This window comes from Mustela erminea, chromosome 13, assembly GCF_009829155.1.
Source record: "Mustela erminea isolate mMusErm1 chromosome 13, mMusErm1.Pri, whole genome shotgun sequence".
In the NCBI taxonomy this organism is placed as follows: domain Eukaryota; kingdom Metazoa; phylum Chordata; class Mammalia; order Carnivora; family Mustelidae; genus Mustela; species Mustela erminea.
The window spans coordinates 25,904,267-25,917,714 of NC_045626.1; the positions used below are offsets into that span (position 1 = coordinate 25,904,267).

The following is a 13,448-nucleotide window of genomic DNA, read 5'->3' on the forward strand; positions in this document are numbered from 1 at the left end:
GTGCTCCTTTAACTAGATTGTGAGTTCTGAGTGATAGTAGATTGTTCACATAAAATACCTTGTACCTGACCTAATTCAATTAATTTCTCATTTTTTAGCTATCCACTCCACAGACACAGTGGAGAAAAAGTTTTAGCATGTAATGAGTATTACACATGTCAAAGCTTTAAAACAGTTGTTCCGTGATAAAATGTATAATCCACCAGAACTAATTAGGTTAGCAGTGAAGTAGCCGCGGTGTCATTGTCATTGTCTGGTTTGCTCCGTTCCACCCTGTCTGCAATCTTAAGGACTGGACCCTTGAATGTCACAGCCTGTCAGATTACATTGTCAGCTTTTCTACACAGTTTATACTAAAGCATTCTGTAGTTATGATAATCTAAGTTATTTTTAAATGAATTAACATTGGTGGCAGGGGCTTTTATTTGAGACTGGGAACTGGCTTTTGCAATAATTCTGTTGTTTAAATCTTTCTGTTATTAAACTCCCAGATAAAGAAGCTTCTGTTCTAGCTAATCATACGTGTAACTGTTCAGAGTAGTAGATAACCCAGAAATATAGATCATTAGATTGATCACTGGAAATACCACGTACCTCTTAATGTAGATGTCTTATTGCAAATGGTATTTGGCTTTCCAAATACACCTTCCTCATACACCCATATTTGCCAAAGATCGGTATTCCTGGACCAACCATGTTCCTTTTTGATGGAGCACCGCCACTGTGACATTTGAAAGTGAATGCCAAGAGAAAGATGCTCGACGTCATTAGCTCTCAGGGAAATGCAAATCAAAACCACAGTGCCCATCTCCAGGACTTCACCCCCACTACAGTGTCTATGATCAGAAAAGGACAGTGGCACGCGTTGGTGAGAATATGGACAAGTTGGAGTCTTTATGTGTTGCCGTCAGGAATGCAGAAACGGTTGGGTTGCTTTGGAAAAGTTGGTTGTTCCTTCAGAAGTTAAACAGAGAGCAACAGTATGACCCAGCAGTTTCACTCCTGGGTTTAGACCCAAGAAAATTGAAAACACGTCCACACAAAACTTGAACACAAGTGTTCACTGAAGTATGATCTATCCTAGTCCAGAATTGGAAGTGACACAATTGTCCATCAGATGATGAATGGACAAATTAAATGAGGTGTTATTCGTATGTCAAAATATTATTCAACTGTATGAAAAAGCAATGTACTGATTCATGGTATGATATAGATGAACCTCAGAAGCACTGTATTAGATGAAAGAAGCCGGACGCAGAAGGCCACGAGGCCATTAGTGCTCAGAGCCCAGTTTGATCATAGAGCTGACACAGTGGAGGAGCAGTAACTTGGAGGTAATCAGTGGGTATGATGATAAAGGGTCAGATTTGAGAAGAGAATAAATGGACTCAACTAAAAATGGATTTGGTGTTTGGGGGATTGCTTTGAACCTAACCTCAAATTTCTAATTCTGTTACTTTTTCGAAACAGTGCATGTAAAACATTTCTTGTAATGACAACTGTGCGTATTTGATTCATGAGATGCTAAGAGTTGCTTTGACTACCAGTCTTCTCTCTGCTGTCCATTCCTTTCTCGGTGCTATGGCAAGAAAGTTCTGACAGATTTAGGACCCCAATTTAGAACAAAACTGAACTCTCTTTAATCTCTGGTTTTTTAAGAATTGTGGGAATTTTCTAGATACTTCATTGATTGCTAACTGAATTCTATTATGGTCCAAAATACACTATGCATGATGTCAGTCTTCGGAAATTTACTGAAAGTTATTTTATGCTACAACATGTCTTATTTGTGTTGAGAAGAATTCTCTGTATAATTGAAAAGAATGTTCTGCACTTGCAGAGTTCTCTATGTCATTTAGGGCATGTTTGATGGTGGTGTTTAGATCTTCCTAATCCTCTCATTTTTTTTCTACTTGTCCTCTCAGTAATGGAGAGTGGTGTTAATGTTTCCAGCTCTGATTTTGGTCCTGTCAGTTTTTGCTTCATGGGTTTTGAGTCTCTGTCTTCACTGGCACACACTTGGAATGATGATGTCCTTCGGATGAATTGACCCTTGTTATAAAGTGTGTCTCCTGTTCATATCACCATAACTTATTTATTTCGTTGGCTGTGTGGTATAGCTTTCATCCATTTACTTGCAGTCTGTCTTTATATGTGAAATGTGTTCCTTGTGGACAGCACTGCATGTCTTTGTCAGTCTGTTTTAATTGGAATATTTAGTCTATTTTTATGTAGTGTCTTTGTTGATATCATTGGGTTTGGGTTACCATTTTACTGTTTTCTTTACTATTTATCCCATCTGATTTTTGTTCTCTCTTCTTCATTTTCCTGAATTCTCTCAGATTAATCACATATATTTATGTTGGAATCCATTCTGTTTACTCTCTTGACTTTTTAACAGTACCAGTTAGCAGTGCTCTCAGTGAGTGTTATTACGATTACAATGTATATCCCAATTTTATCACCTTCTTAGGTAGTTAATTTGTAGTATTTTATAGCCTCATGTGCAGTGTAAGAATTTTGTAACACTAATTCCATCCACCTGCCTCGGTGCTGCCCCCTTGTCATTTGTCTTACATTACGTGTGTGTATAAACCCCAAAGTACCTCGTTTTTGCTTTAGACTTTGAGGGTTTTGTTCTGTTTTGTTTTAATTTTTAAAGGGTTAAAATTAACTTTTTGTGTTGACCTGCATATTTACCATTTCTACTCTTTCTTCTGTTCTTCCAGATGTGTGTCCACTTGTTTTGGCACTACTTGTTGAAGAAACGTTTCTTTCTCCATTGATTTACCTTGGCTCCTTTGTGTATAAGCAGGTGTAACTTTTGGTCTGCTGTTGAGCCAGTTGAGGGAGTTCATTTCAGATTATCTGTTTTTTAGTTTTACAGTTTACATTTGGAAGTCTTTTTGATAATGCTAGTACCTGCTTCGTATGTAGTCTGCGTCTGTTGACTTTTATCTCTTTAATTAAGGGTTCAGTTTTTCCTACTACTTTGCATGTCTCATGTTTGTTTTTTAATTGCATGCTGGGTATTTTGTCTAAAATAATACTAGACAGTAATATAGATAATATTCTCCCCTGGAAAGCCTTCCCCTTTTCTCTTTCTGGTTGTTAAGTTGAGGAGCTTATCTCTTCCACATGGTTAGGAGTTGAGCTGGATGGATGATGATTTGATTTTTTTTTTTTTAAGATTTTATTTATTTATTTGACAGAGATCACAAGCAGGCAGAGAGATAGGCAAGGGCGCGGAGGGGAGCGGGCTCTCTGCTGAGCAGAGAGCCTGATGCAGGGCTGGATCCCAGGCCCTGAGATCATGACCTGAGCTGAAGGCAGGGGCTTTAACCCACTGAGCTTCCCAGGCACCCCAATTTGATGTTTTAATTAATGTCAGATCACCGTAGGCTTGAAGGTAGGGGTAGCCTCCTACCTCAGCAGGTTTTTAGATACGAGACTGCAGATCTCTCACTGCTTTCCAGCCTTTCCCAAAATTTCCTGTGCTACTCCATACTCAGCTCAAGATGTGTGGTTTAGAATTGGCTGACCAAGAGGAGGACTACGTCCAGGCTTGGGCTTCTCAGATTCCATGTGCCTGCACTTGGCTGTTAAAATGTTAGTTTATTTTTCCTTTGACAAGCCCAGTCCTGTGTGTCTGTCCTGACTTGGCAGGCACTGTCAGTGATGAAGATGGTCCCCCCTCTCTGCTTCCTTAGAGAGACTTTACCCCCCCACCCCAACCCCTGCAAGCTAGCTCACTTAGACTTAAATAGATCTATAGCTTTTTGGTTACCCTAAAGAATAATAAAGTTGTTTTAATGTTTCCAGTATTTTCTTATGGTTATTTTGGGAGCCAGGGTTTTTCTTAGCCTTCTGTGTTCTAATTATAAGGGGAACCCTGTAGAAGTTATTAATAAGAACAAAAGAAAAGCATCTTTATTCTTATACATAGAATTCTTGCTCACTGAAAATTTGAAAATGCATAGCACATAATAAAGACACATGAGGAAAATGTGTATTTTTTGAGCTGGAATTGACATACTACATACAACATGGCTTTCTTTTTTTCCATTTTCTTTTTGCTTTGTCTAATATTTCTACCATTCCATGTCAAAGAAAAGAGAGTATTTTACAGATGAAATTATGCTGCAACATTTTGAATTCTATACCATGTAGATGTTCATTATAAAAAAAGAGTTAGATAAAACAAGAAAATATAAGCATTCTGGGGCGCCTGGGTGGCTCAGTGGATTAAGCCACTGCCTTTGGCTCAGGTCATGATCTCGGTGTTCTGGGATTGAGCCCCGCATCGGGCTCTCTGCTCAGCAGGGAGCCTGCTTCCCCCGCTGTCTCTGCCTGCCTCTCTGCCTACTTGTGATCTCTCTCTGTCAAATAAAATAAATAAAATCTTTAAAAATAAAAAAGAAAATATAAGCATTCTGTGTAATTCCCATCCTCTGGCAGTAATTGTGCTCTTAATTTTAAAAGGTTCAGTGTTTACAAAAACTAAAACTAAAAATATAACACTGCAGTGGACATCATAGAAAAAGAGCTAAAAAGTGACCGAAGTCTGCACCTAGATGTGAAATTCTGGATGCCCTATTCATGACTACTGCAGTATACGTCCTCTGGCTGGTTTCTGGGTGTAGGGAGAAATGCATGCTTTTGAGATGCATTGCTTGGTGATGAGGTACGGCAAAGGTTGGTGGAGTACCCCAGCATGACTCCCAGTTTTCTGAAGGGTCTGTGAAAGTGACTGGTCTGTACTCAGTAAATAAGATTTTTAAAATCTTGCTTTTTAAGCCTTTTTGGTCTAAAAGTGAAATAGTGGATAATTTCAGTTTTTCAGGATTTTCTCTGTGATATGAAAACAAAGGAATGGGGGCACCTGGGTGGCTCAGTGGGTTAAAGCCTCTGCCTTCAGCTCAGGTCATGATCCCAGGGTCCTGGGATCGAGCCCCACATAGGGCTCTCTGCTCAGCAGGGAACCTGCTTCCTCCACTCTGTCTGCCTCTCCTCCTACTTGTGATCTCTGTCTGTTAAATAAAATCTTAAAAAAAAAAAAAAAAAGAAAACAAAGAAATGAATTTAAGACCCATAAGTCCTTTTGAAAGAATTACACTTTTTATTGTTGCACTTGTGTGCTATTAATTTATGGTTGAGTAATTTACTCAAACTTATTAATACATTTTTAGCCATTAACTTTGCTCAAGAAATTCAAATTAATTTTAATACTCTTCAAAAAAATATTAAATACTAAACATGTAATTCATCTCAAACTAAATGAATTCCATTTGGAGCAAACACTTAAAAGTAAAAAATGAAACTATAATTTTCAGTACATGATGAGGAATTCTTAAAATAATCTAAGTGAGAAATATGTAAAGTATAAAACCATCAGAGAAAATATTGGCAAATTTGAATAAATAAAATATAAAATGTTAACTACCACACACCTATTAGAATGGCAAGAATCCAGACACTGGCAATGCCCAAATGCTTGTGAGGAAGTGGAGCAACAGGACCTCGCATTCCTCGCTGGTGGGGATGCAGAATGGTACAGCTCTTCTGGAAGACTCACTGGCAGCTTCTTACAAAACTAAATATACTATTACCGTATGAGCCAGCAATCACACTCCATAGTGTTTCCCCAAAAGAGCTGAAAATGTATGGACACACAGAATCGTGCATATGGACATGTACAGTAGCTTTATTCATAATTGCCAAAACTTGGAAGCACTCAGTAGGTGAGTAGATAAGTAAACAGTGGTACGTTCAGAGAATGGAATATTATTCAGCACTGAAAAGGAATGAGCTACTGAGTCAGGAAGAGACATGGAGGAAACTTAAATGCATATTGCAAGTGAAAGAAGCCAGTTTCTAAAGGCTACATACTTTATGATTCCAACTATATGACGTTCTAGAAAAGGGAAAACTATAGACATGATAAAAAGATCTGCGATATCCAGGGGTCAGAGAGGAGGAAGAGATGGATAGAGAGAGCACAGGGGATTTTTAGGGTAGTGAAACTATTTTGTAAGATACTACATGGTGAATATGTATTATTGTGTGTTTCTCAAAGCCCATAGAATGTACAATACCAAGAATGAACCGTCATATTAACTATGGGCTTTGGGTGATAATGACGTGTCAATGTCAGTTCCTTGACAGCAACAAATGAACCCTTGCAGTGCTAGGTACTCATTGCAAGGGAGACTGTACATGTATGTGTACGTGGCTGTCTGGGAGCTCTTGGTACTTTTTGCTCATTTTGCTGTGAACCTAGAAACTGCTCTAAAAAGTAATGTCTGATGTAAAAAATTAATGTCACCTTGAAAGCTGTATCAAAAGAAACGAAAAACTTGGGGAAATGTTTGCAAATGAATGACCAGTCTAATAGATTTCAACATTGAAGACCACTTACAAGTTAAGAAGAAAAAGAAAATAAGTCAAAGAAAAATGGACAAAAAGTATATGAGTGTACTATTTACAACAACAACAAAAAATTTAAAAAATATAATCTCTTTCACCCTTTCAGTCAAATAGGCAAATGTCAAAAGGTAGTGACACAGGGTGAAGAAACTCTAGCTCATAAATTCTGGGTTGGGACTAAGCATTTTGGGGAGGTACTTTGGCACTTATAAAAACTTAATACACATATCTTTTGATCTAAAGTTTCCTTGTTGAAAAACTTATCCTACAACTCTATGCAAACTTGTATACAAAGATATACAAGGATTCTTCTAAATGTTTTAGCTGCCAAGACTACTAGTAACCACTGCCTAAGTACTGAGAGTATTTATTACTTCTTATAACTGGAAGTTGCAGACTTTAGTAGCAGCATGAATATATGAGTAACTAATAGATTAATTTATCAATTAATTTGCCTCTTTACAAAATTTCTAATAAATTGTTCAACAACTTAAAACTTTATGTATGATTATAATGAACCATTCTTCTAAATCTGTAATTCTAACTGGTCACTTTGATAAGTGATAAGCATTTAGGAGAGGAATCAGTAGTTAAGAGATAGGAATAATTGGGCAGTTTCCTCCATTTCTCGTAGCTTTGTTTATTTTATATCTGCTTCAGGAAATGGTGAGTTTTAGTTCATTGTTCTAAATATATTTTGACCTTTCTTAGTAGGACCTGTTGGAATTGCCAACAGATTTTTCAAACAGGAACAAAAAAAGAGCTTAATTTTCTTATGGAAGTTTGTTCTGATTATCACCTGTTCTCTAGTTTTGATTCATCTGTTTATCTGGGGGTGTCACCTGCTATTTTATGTTGCGGTTGTCACAGTGTGGGAGGTCAGGGGTCCAACCTGTCTTAGCCTACAGCTTGCTATGATATTTGAGGTGTGGGAGCTGTAGGTCATGCTTTTTTATATAACTTTCTGAAAAATGTATAGGAAAAATGATCAGAAAACAAAATGTATTCTGTAATTACATTAATTAACAACATTCACAACATATGTGTCTTAAAATTTAATTACATGGAATTGACTGAAGTAGTCTCTGAATAATTCCATTTTTTTCTGTCTGTGTTTATGGTACTGCTTATTTTATGTACTTCTGCCTTCTCCCCTTATTTTCTTGATTAAGTTTAACCTGTTTACCTAAAACTGGAAGAAATGGATAATTTTCTAAGAAAATATTATTTACCAAAACTGACTACAGAAGATAGAGCTATCTTAGCAGTGAACTTTCATAGAAGAAATAGAGAAATGTCCTAGGGTAAACCCTAGAAAATTATTTAGTGCAAACAATTTCACACAGGAATTCCACCAAACTATTAAAAAATGCTTTATTACAGTGCCATTTAAGCTATCATAGAACATAAAAAAGACATAAAGCTTCTAGATTGCCTTCCTCAGGCAATGTAACATTGCACTTATAGTGTGAATCTGTAGACCAGTATTGTTTGAGATCTTTTTTTTTTTTTTTTTTTGAGGATTTTGTTTATTTATTGGAGAGCGCGTGAGCAGGGGGAGGGACAGAGGGAGAAGCAGACTCTCTCCTGAGTAGGGAGCCCAATCCAGGTCTTGTTCCCAAGTCCCTGAGATCATCCCCTGAGCCAAAAGCAGACGCTTAACCCACTGAGCCACCCAGCTACCCCCGGGTGAGATTATTGATGCAAAAATGCTAAATAAGAAATTTTATCTCTCATCTCTAAATCCGTGTCCTACTTAATGGTAAAATACTAGAAGTATCTCCCTAAAGTTAAGAGTAGGTCAAGAATATCTAGCTGTCATGACTGTTTTATCCAAGTGTGAGACCCCAAAATGATTGATAAAACACAGGAAAGGTTTTTTTAATTCTGTTTAATCAAAATTATGAATAGTCATAAGACAGATGACCAAATATTTACAACCCATAACATAAAAAGACTAATAGCCCAGTACATAAATAGCCTATTAGAAATCAGGGAGAGGAGTGATCCCCATCATTCTAGAAATGTGAGCACAAGAAGAAACTGTTCACACAAAGGCAGTACAGTACAAAGAAGTATAAAACTGCTTGCTCCATGTCATTTATAAGCGAAGTACAGATCAAAACTATACTTGGGAAATCCTGTTTTCAGTGATGAGTGCTAACACATGAGCTAACACCATTCATCCTTATAACACCACTTGCTATTGGGACTGTAAACTGGTACAACCTATAGACGACAGTTGGGGCAAAATCTATCAAAATCATGGTTGTATAGCTCTTGGACCTGGCGTTTTCTCTGAGAGAACAATATGATTGGAAGTATGCAAAATGTGCAAAATTACTCATTGCAGTCTTGGTTCTTAAAGCAGAAGATTGCAAACAGTCTGAGTATCTACCAATATAGGATCATTGTACAGCATAATACAAGCTTATGTGGCTAGTAGAGAGAGGGAGAGAGTCATAAGGACACATCAGCATTCCTCAGTCAGTAAGTAGTATAAAAGCAAAGTTCAGTACTGTTACCATTTGTATATAAAAAGCAAGGTGGGGAGCACAGAACAATATATTTGCTTGTGAGGTTCACAGATTATTTCTGGAAGAGTACACAAAGAACTGGCAACACTGGGTGCCTTTGGGATGGAGAACTGGGTGACTAGAAGCCAGGGCTGTTTATATTCTTCTGTACCTTTTATATACTGAAGCCTTCAAAATTAAATTCCCATATAACACTTGTGTATTTTGAATTCTAAGGGGATAAACTTATCTGTATTATCTATGATCATTAATTACAACCAGATGCATCCTAGTTTTATTTATTTATTTATTATTTGGTCAAAAGTTCTAGAAATACTTGCATATCTATTATAAGATTGAATCCTTTTGTTTCAGGATCTCCAGCAGAACTATCTCCTACTACTCTTTCCCCCGTTAATCATAGTTTGGGTAAGTTGCAAATACTACCCCCTGCCCCTGACACTGTTTTATACTATGTCAGTAAATTGTATGTCTTCACTGATAATTATTTTTCATGTATATGAGAAATAGATCCTAATGAATAATGAAATGATTATTTCAGTTCATGCTTTTTAAAAATGATAATTTGCCTTAATACTACTAAAACTGTTTTCTACTGGCACATATGAGCATAAAAACCTAATAAGTCTATTCATGGAAATTATATTCTTTATGGAAAGTTTAATGACCTATTATGGCTAGATTTAAATAGGTATGTTTATTTCAGGATATATTTTGTGATAGCAGTTATTAATATGAGGTGTATATCCATATATATGTATGTATGTATATATACACGCATGAACCTATGTCTAACGGTACGGGGTGTGTGTGTGTATGCGTTGTGTAGTTAAATCTTGGCCTTCAGTTTACCTCGGTATTTCACAATGTCTCTTCAGTTTCTACACATGATGAATTCAGTCTACAAATTTTTTTTTTTATGATATTCCTTGTGTCTTCTTTTAAAGATTTTATTTATTTGAGAGAGAGCATACACAAGCGGTGGGAGGGGCAGAGGGAGTAGCAGACTCCCCTCTGAGAAGGCAGATGAGCCACCCAGGTGCCCCTCCTCACGTCTTCTAATTAAAATTATAGAAGTTAAATCCATGGGTTCCTAGTTTTCCCATAAAATATGTAAATTCTTTTGAGTCCATATTCTGTTTTAACTTGCATGCTTTTTGTGTTTTATTACTTTCTGTTCCTTGTGTGTGCGTGGGTTTTCTCTTTTTGTAACTAGGGTAACTCATGGAGGATCGCCTGTCAAAATAGACCATGTCAGAAGTATTTTGTATTTTGTATCCTGTTATTATGATAGATTTTTTTCTTCTTGTGGCTTTTGACTCCATCCTTGCTCCAGCCTTATTCCACTTTATCCTACCCCAAAATTAGTGTTATTACACAAGTTGATTTACTTTGCCTGCAATGATTTTATATTCAAACATGAACTTGAATAAAACTACTGGTAGAACATGACCCATCATGAAGTCTGAGAAAGATGTTTGAAGATTAGATGACTTCAGGAGATGGGGGAAATTTGAGACACTGAAAATCTGGTATGATCTAATGGAAACTGGAATTTGTGGTGTAGATGTTAAGTCAGCTTCCTGAGCGGTAGCCAGTGGAAGCTGGCCTAGGGCATGTGCAGATAGCTGCTGATACTCGATCTCTTCTTGGCTTGAACTGTTCACACAACATTTCTTGCTTTTATGGGTTTGGTTTTTTTCTCCAGATTTGCAGCCAGTTACTTACTCAGAACCTGCATTTTGGTGTTCAATAGCCTATTATGAATTAAACCAGAGGGTTGGCGAGACCTTCCACGCATCACAGCCCTCACTCACTGTCGACGGTTTCACAGATCCATCCAATTCAGAGAGGTTCTGCCTAGGGTTGCTCTCCAACGTCAACCGAAACGCGACTGTAGAAATGACAAGAAGACATATAGGTACGTGTTTTTCCCTTGTGTGAGGATCCACTGCTATGTACTCATAGTGGGGCGCCGCGTGGCTTACCGTGTCTGGAGCTCGTGTGCAGCTGCTTGCCTTGTCTGGCCGCGTCCGACCCGCATGCCCTTGACTTTGGCTTCTCCTCTGTTGGGCACCCTTGATACTGGGCAGTCCGTCAGTAAATTGGCATTAGAATTACGTTGCAGAGTCTCTGCCAGTCCTAAGATTGTCATGTTCAGATTTCAGAATTTTAACAAATCATGACTTTTTTCAGTTTGTTGACATCTCCGAGGATTCCCCCTTTCAGGAGTTCATATATTAAGTAATGAAATCTGCTCACCCTTAACCTAAAGGAAGAGATTTTCAACAAAAACTGTTCTTTAATACCTAGTTCAAAACATAATTCAGAGGATCTCAAAATGTAGTAGTCCCAATATCCTTTTACCACGTTTATGAGGTCAAAACTCTTTTCATAATGCTACTAAGATCCTGTTTTCTTTTTTTACTCTTGTTCACTCGTGAATGTACAGTGAAACATTCCAGAAACTACAAGGCATATGATTTTGCAGGCGACTACATGTAGGATCTGATGAGAATCCAACCTTCTTCCATGAAGCCAGACAGTAGAGAGAGTTGCAAAAACGTGAAGCATTGCTATTCTCACTAATTTTGGGGGGGTGGGGGCACTGTTATTTTTCATAACGATGTTATTTATGTGAATTTGTAATGGCTTTATTATTTAGATTTCTAAATGAACTGGTATACTTTTTTGAATCTCCGTTTTAATACAGAACGCGTTAAGTTTCCATAGGTGGTAGTCCACATTAATAGTGACTCTTTGGGGTGTCCAGTATTTTTTTGGCAGTGAGGTAAGGAAAAAAAAGAATTGGAGTGCCACGAATACAACTGAACATAGTTCTCATTACTGTAAAGGAACTTCTTTTAGCAATGGTTTGCTTCTGTTTCTGATGAATTAACCATCACTTCTTGTGAGAAACGCTGGTCACTGAACAGGCGTGATTCTGCGCAGTGCTGTGACTTGGCTCTGTGTGGAATTTCTCAGGTCTTGCTTGGTGTGTAAATTTTGTATAATTGTAGATGTCTTGGGGATAACGAGGGCTTCCGAATACCTGACCCTTAACTAAAGCAGTTCTTTTTCTGCCTGTGTTTTAATTAGGGTTCTGCATACAGATAACAGGAGGTTTTCTCTACTATACATACTTCTCTCCACAATCTTAGATTGCTCTTATTCTTGGATTGTCTTTTTACTTTGGATTTCTAACTTATCAGGTGGTTTTGATCAGAGACTGTAGCCTGGGAAATCTCTCCTTTTGGGATTTAATCTTTTCCTGATGGTCAGGTACACATTTGGTGGCTTTACCACATTCTGTGGTTGTGAGAGCAGGGTGTCAGTTCTGTGTTTATGTGTTAAAGCTGGGCTTTAGGTGGTTGTGTCACAGAACATGTTACCACACACCTAACGAGCCTGAAACTACACACATTTGTGAGGCCACAGTTGCTGCAGGTCAGGAGTCCAGGCAAGGGTTAGGAGTATCCACCGAGTCTCAGAATGGGAGACCGTGGTGTTGACTGGGCCGTGTTCTCGTCTGGAGCTTGAGGTCCCCTTCTGAGCTCACATGATTGTTGCAGAGTCCACTTCCCTGAAGTTGTATCCGCGAGGTCCTCTTTTCCTACAGACGGTCACCTCGGAGCTGCTTTCAGCAGCTAGAGGCCACCAGCATTCCTTCCCCATGGACCCACTGTCTTCACAATGAGGCACAGAGAATCTCTGCTATGGAACCCTCTCTCTCACATTTTGAACCCACTATCACCAGGGACAGCCCAGTCCTTTCTAAGGGATATCACCTGATTAAGTCAGGCCCACCAAAAGAGAATCTCCTTTCCTTGAGGTCAGCTGATTGGAGATCTTAATTACATTTGAAAAACTCCCTTAACAGCAGCATCTCGATTCATGCCTGACTGAATAATAGAGATGTATACACACCAGGGGTGAGAACCTTTGGTGCTGTCTAGATCGCTGCCTTTCACAGTTGGCTTGTTAAAATCTCCCAGCATATTTTTTCCTTCCCTAATTCTGCTTATCTGTTTAGGGATTTGGTTGTCAGCTTCATATGTAATTTTAAAAAGGGCAAATGACTCTAATTTCTTGATTTTTTTTCCTTTTTTCTTAACTTTAGTGTGGTTGTTAAGGAAATACTATTTATTATAGTGAAGGCTTATTTATCTGAAGCGTTAGTTCCTTTAAAATTACCTCAATTTCTTTTACTTATTTTAAAATAATATATAATTTGTATGAAATTCTTTATTTTACTAGCCATGTACTTTTCTACATTGCCTCAATACTTTTGATAAGCATGTCTTATTTTTTGAAGTCAGTAAGATAATGTTAAAAAAAATACTTGGAAAAATACAGTGTGGTATGTTTCGAAGTTAGGCTTCAGAAAAGCATCACTGTGGAAGGGGTTATCAAAATAGCTTCCATCATTTTAGTACTCATCCAAGAAGAGACTCTTCCAAATTTATGCTAAAAACAGGAAATGTT

The 13,448-nt window shown here is 37.8% G+C and overlaps 1 protein-coding gene across 5 annotated transcripts in view; it reads left to right on the forward strand.

Moving 5' to 3' along the window:
* SMAD2 (SMAD family member 2) overlaps positions 1 to 13,448 on the forward strand; it is an 80,484-nt gene that overhangs the window by 56,434 nt on the left and 10,602 nt on the right. For 4 of the 5 annotated variants that reach the window (XM_032309385.1, XM_032309387.1, XM_032309388.1 and 1 more), the window contains 2 exons: positions 9,318 to 9,371; positions 10,672 to 10,884. In XM_032309385.1, coding sequence (XP_032165276.1) covers positions 9,318 to 9,371; positions 10,672 to 10,884 — 267 coding nt within the window. The remainder of the gene's footprint in view (positions 1 to 9,317; positions 9,372 to 10,671; positions 10,885 to 13,448) is intronic. The other variant, XM_032309386.1, reaches the window with a different exon arrangement.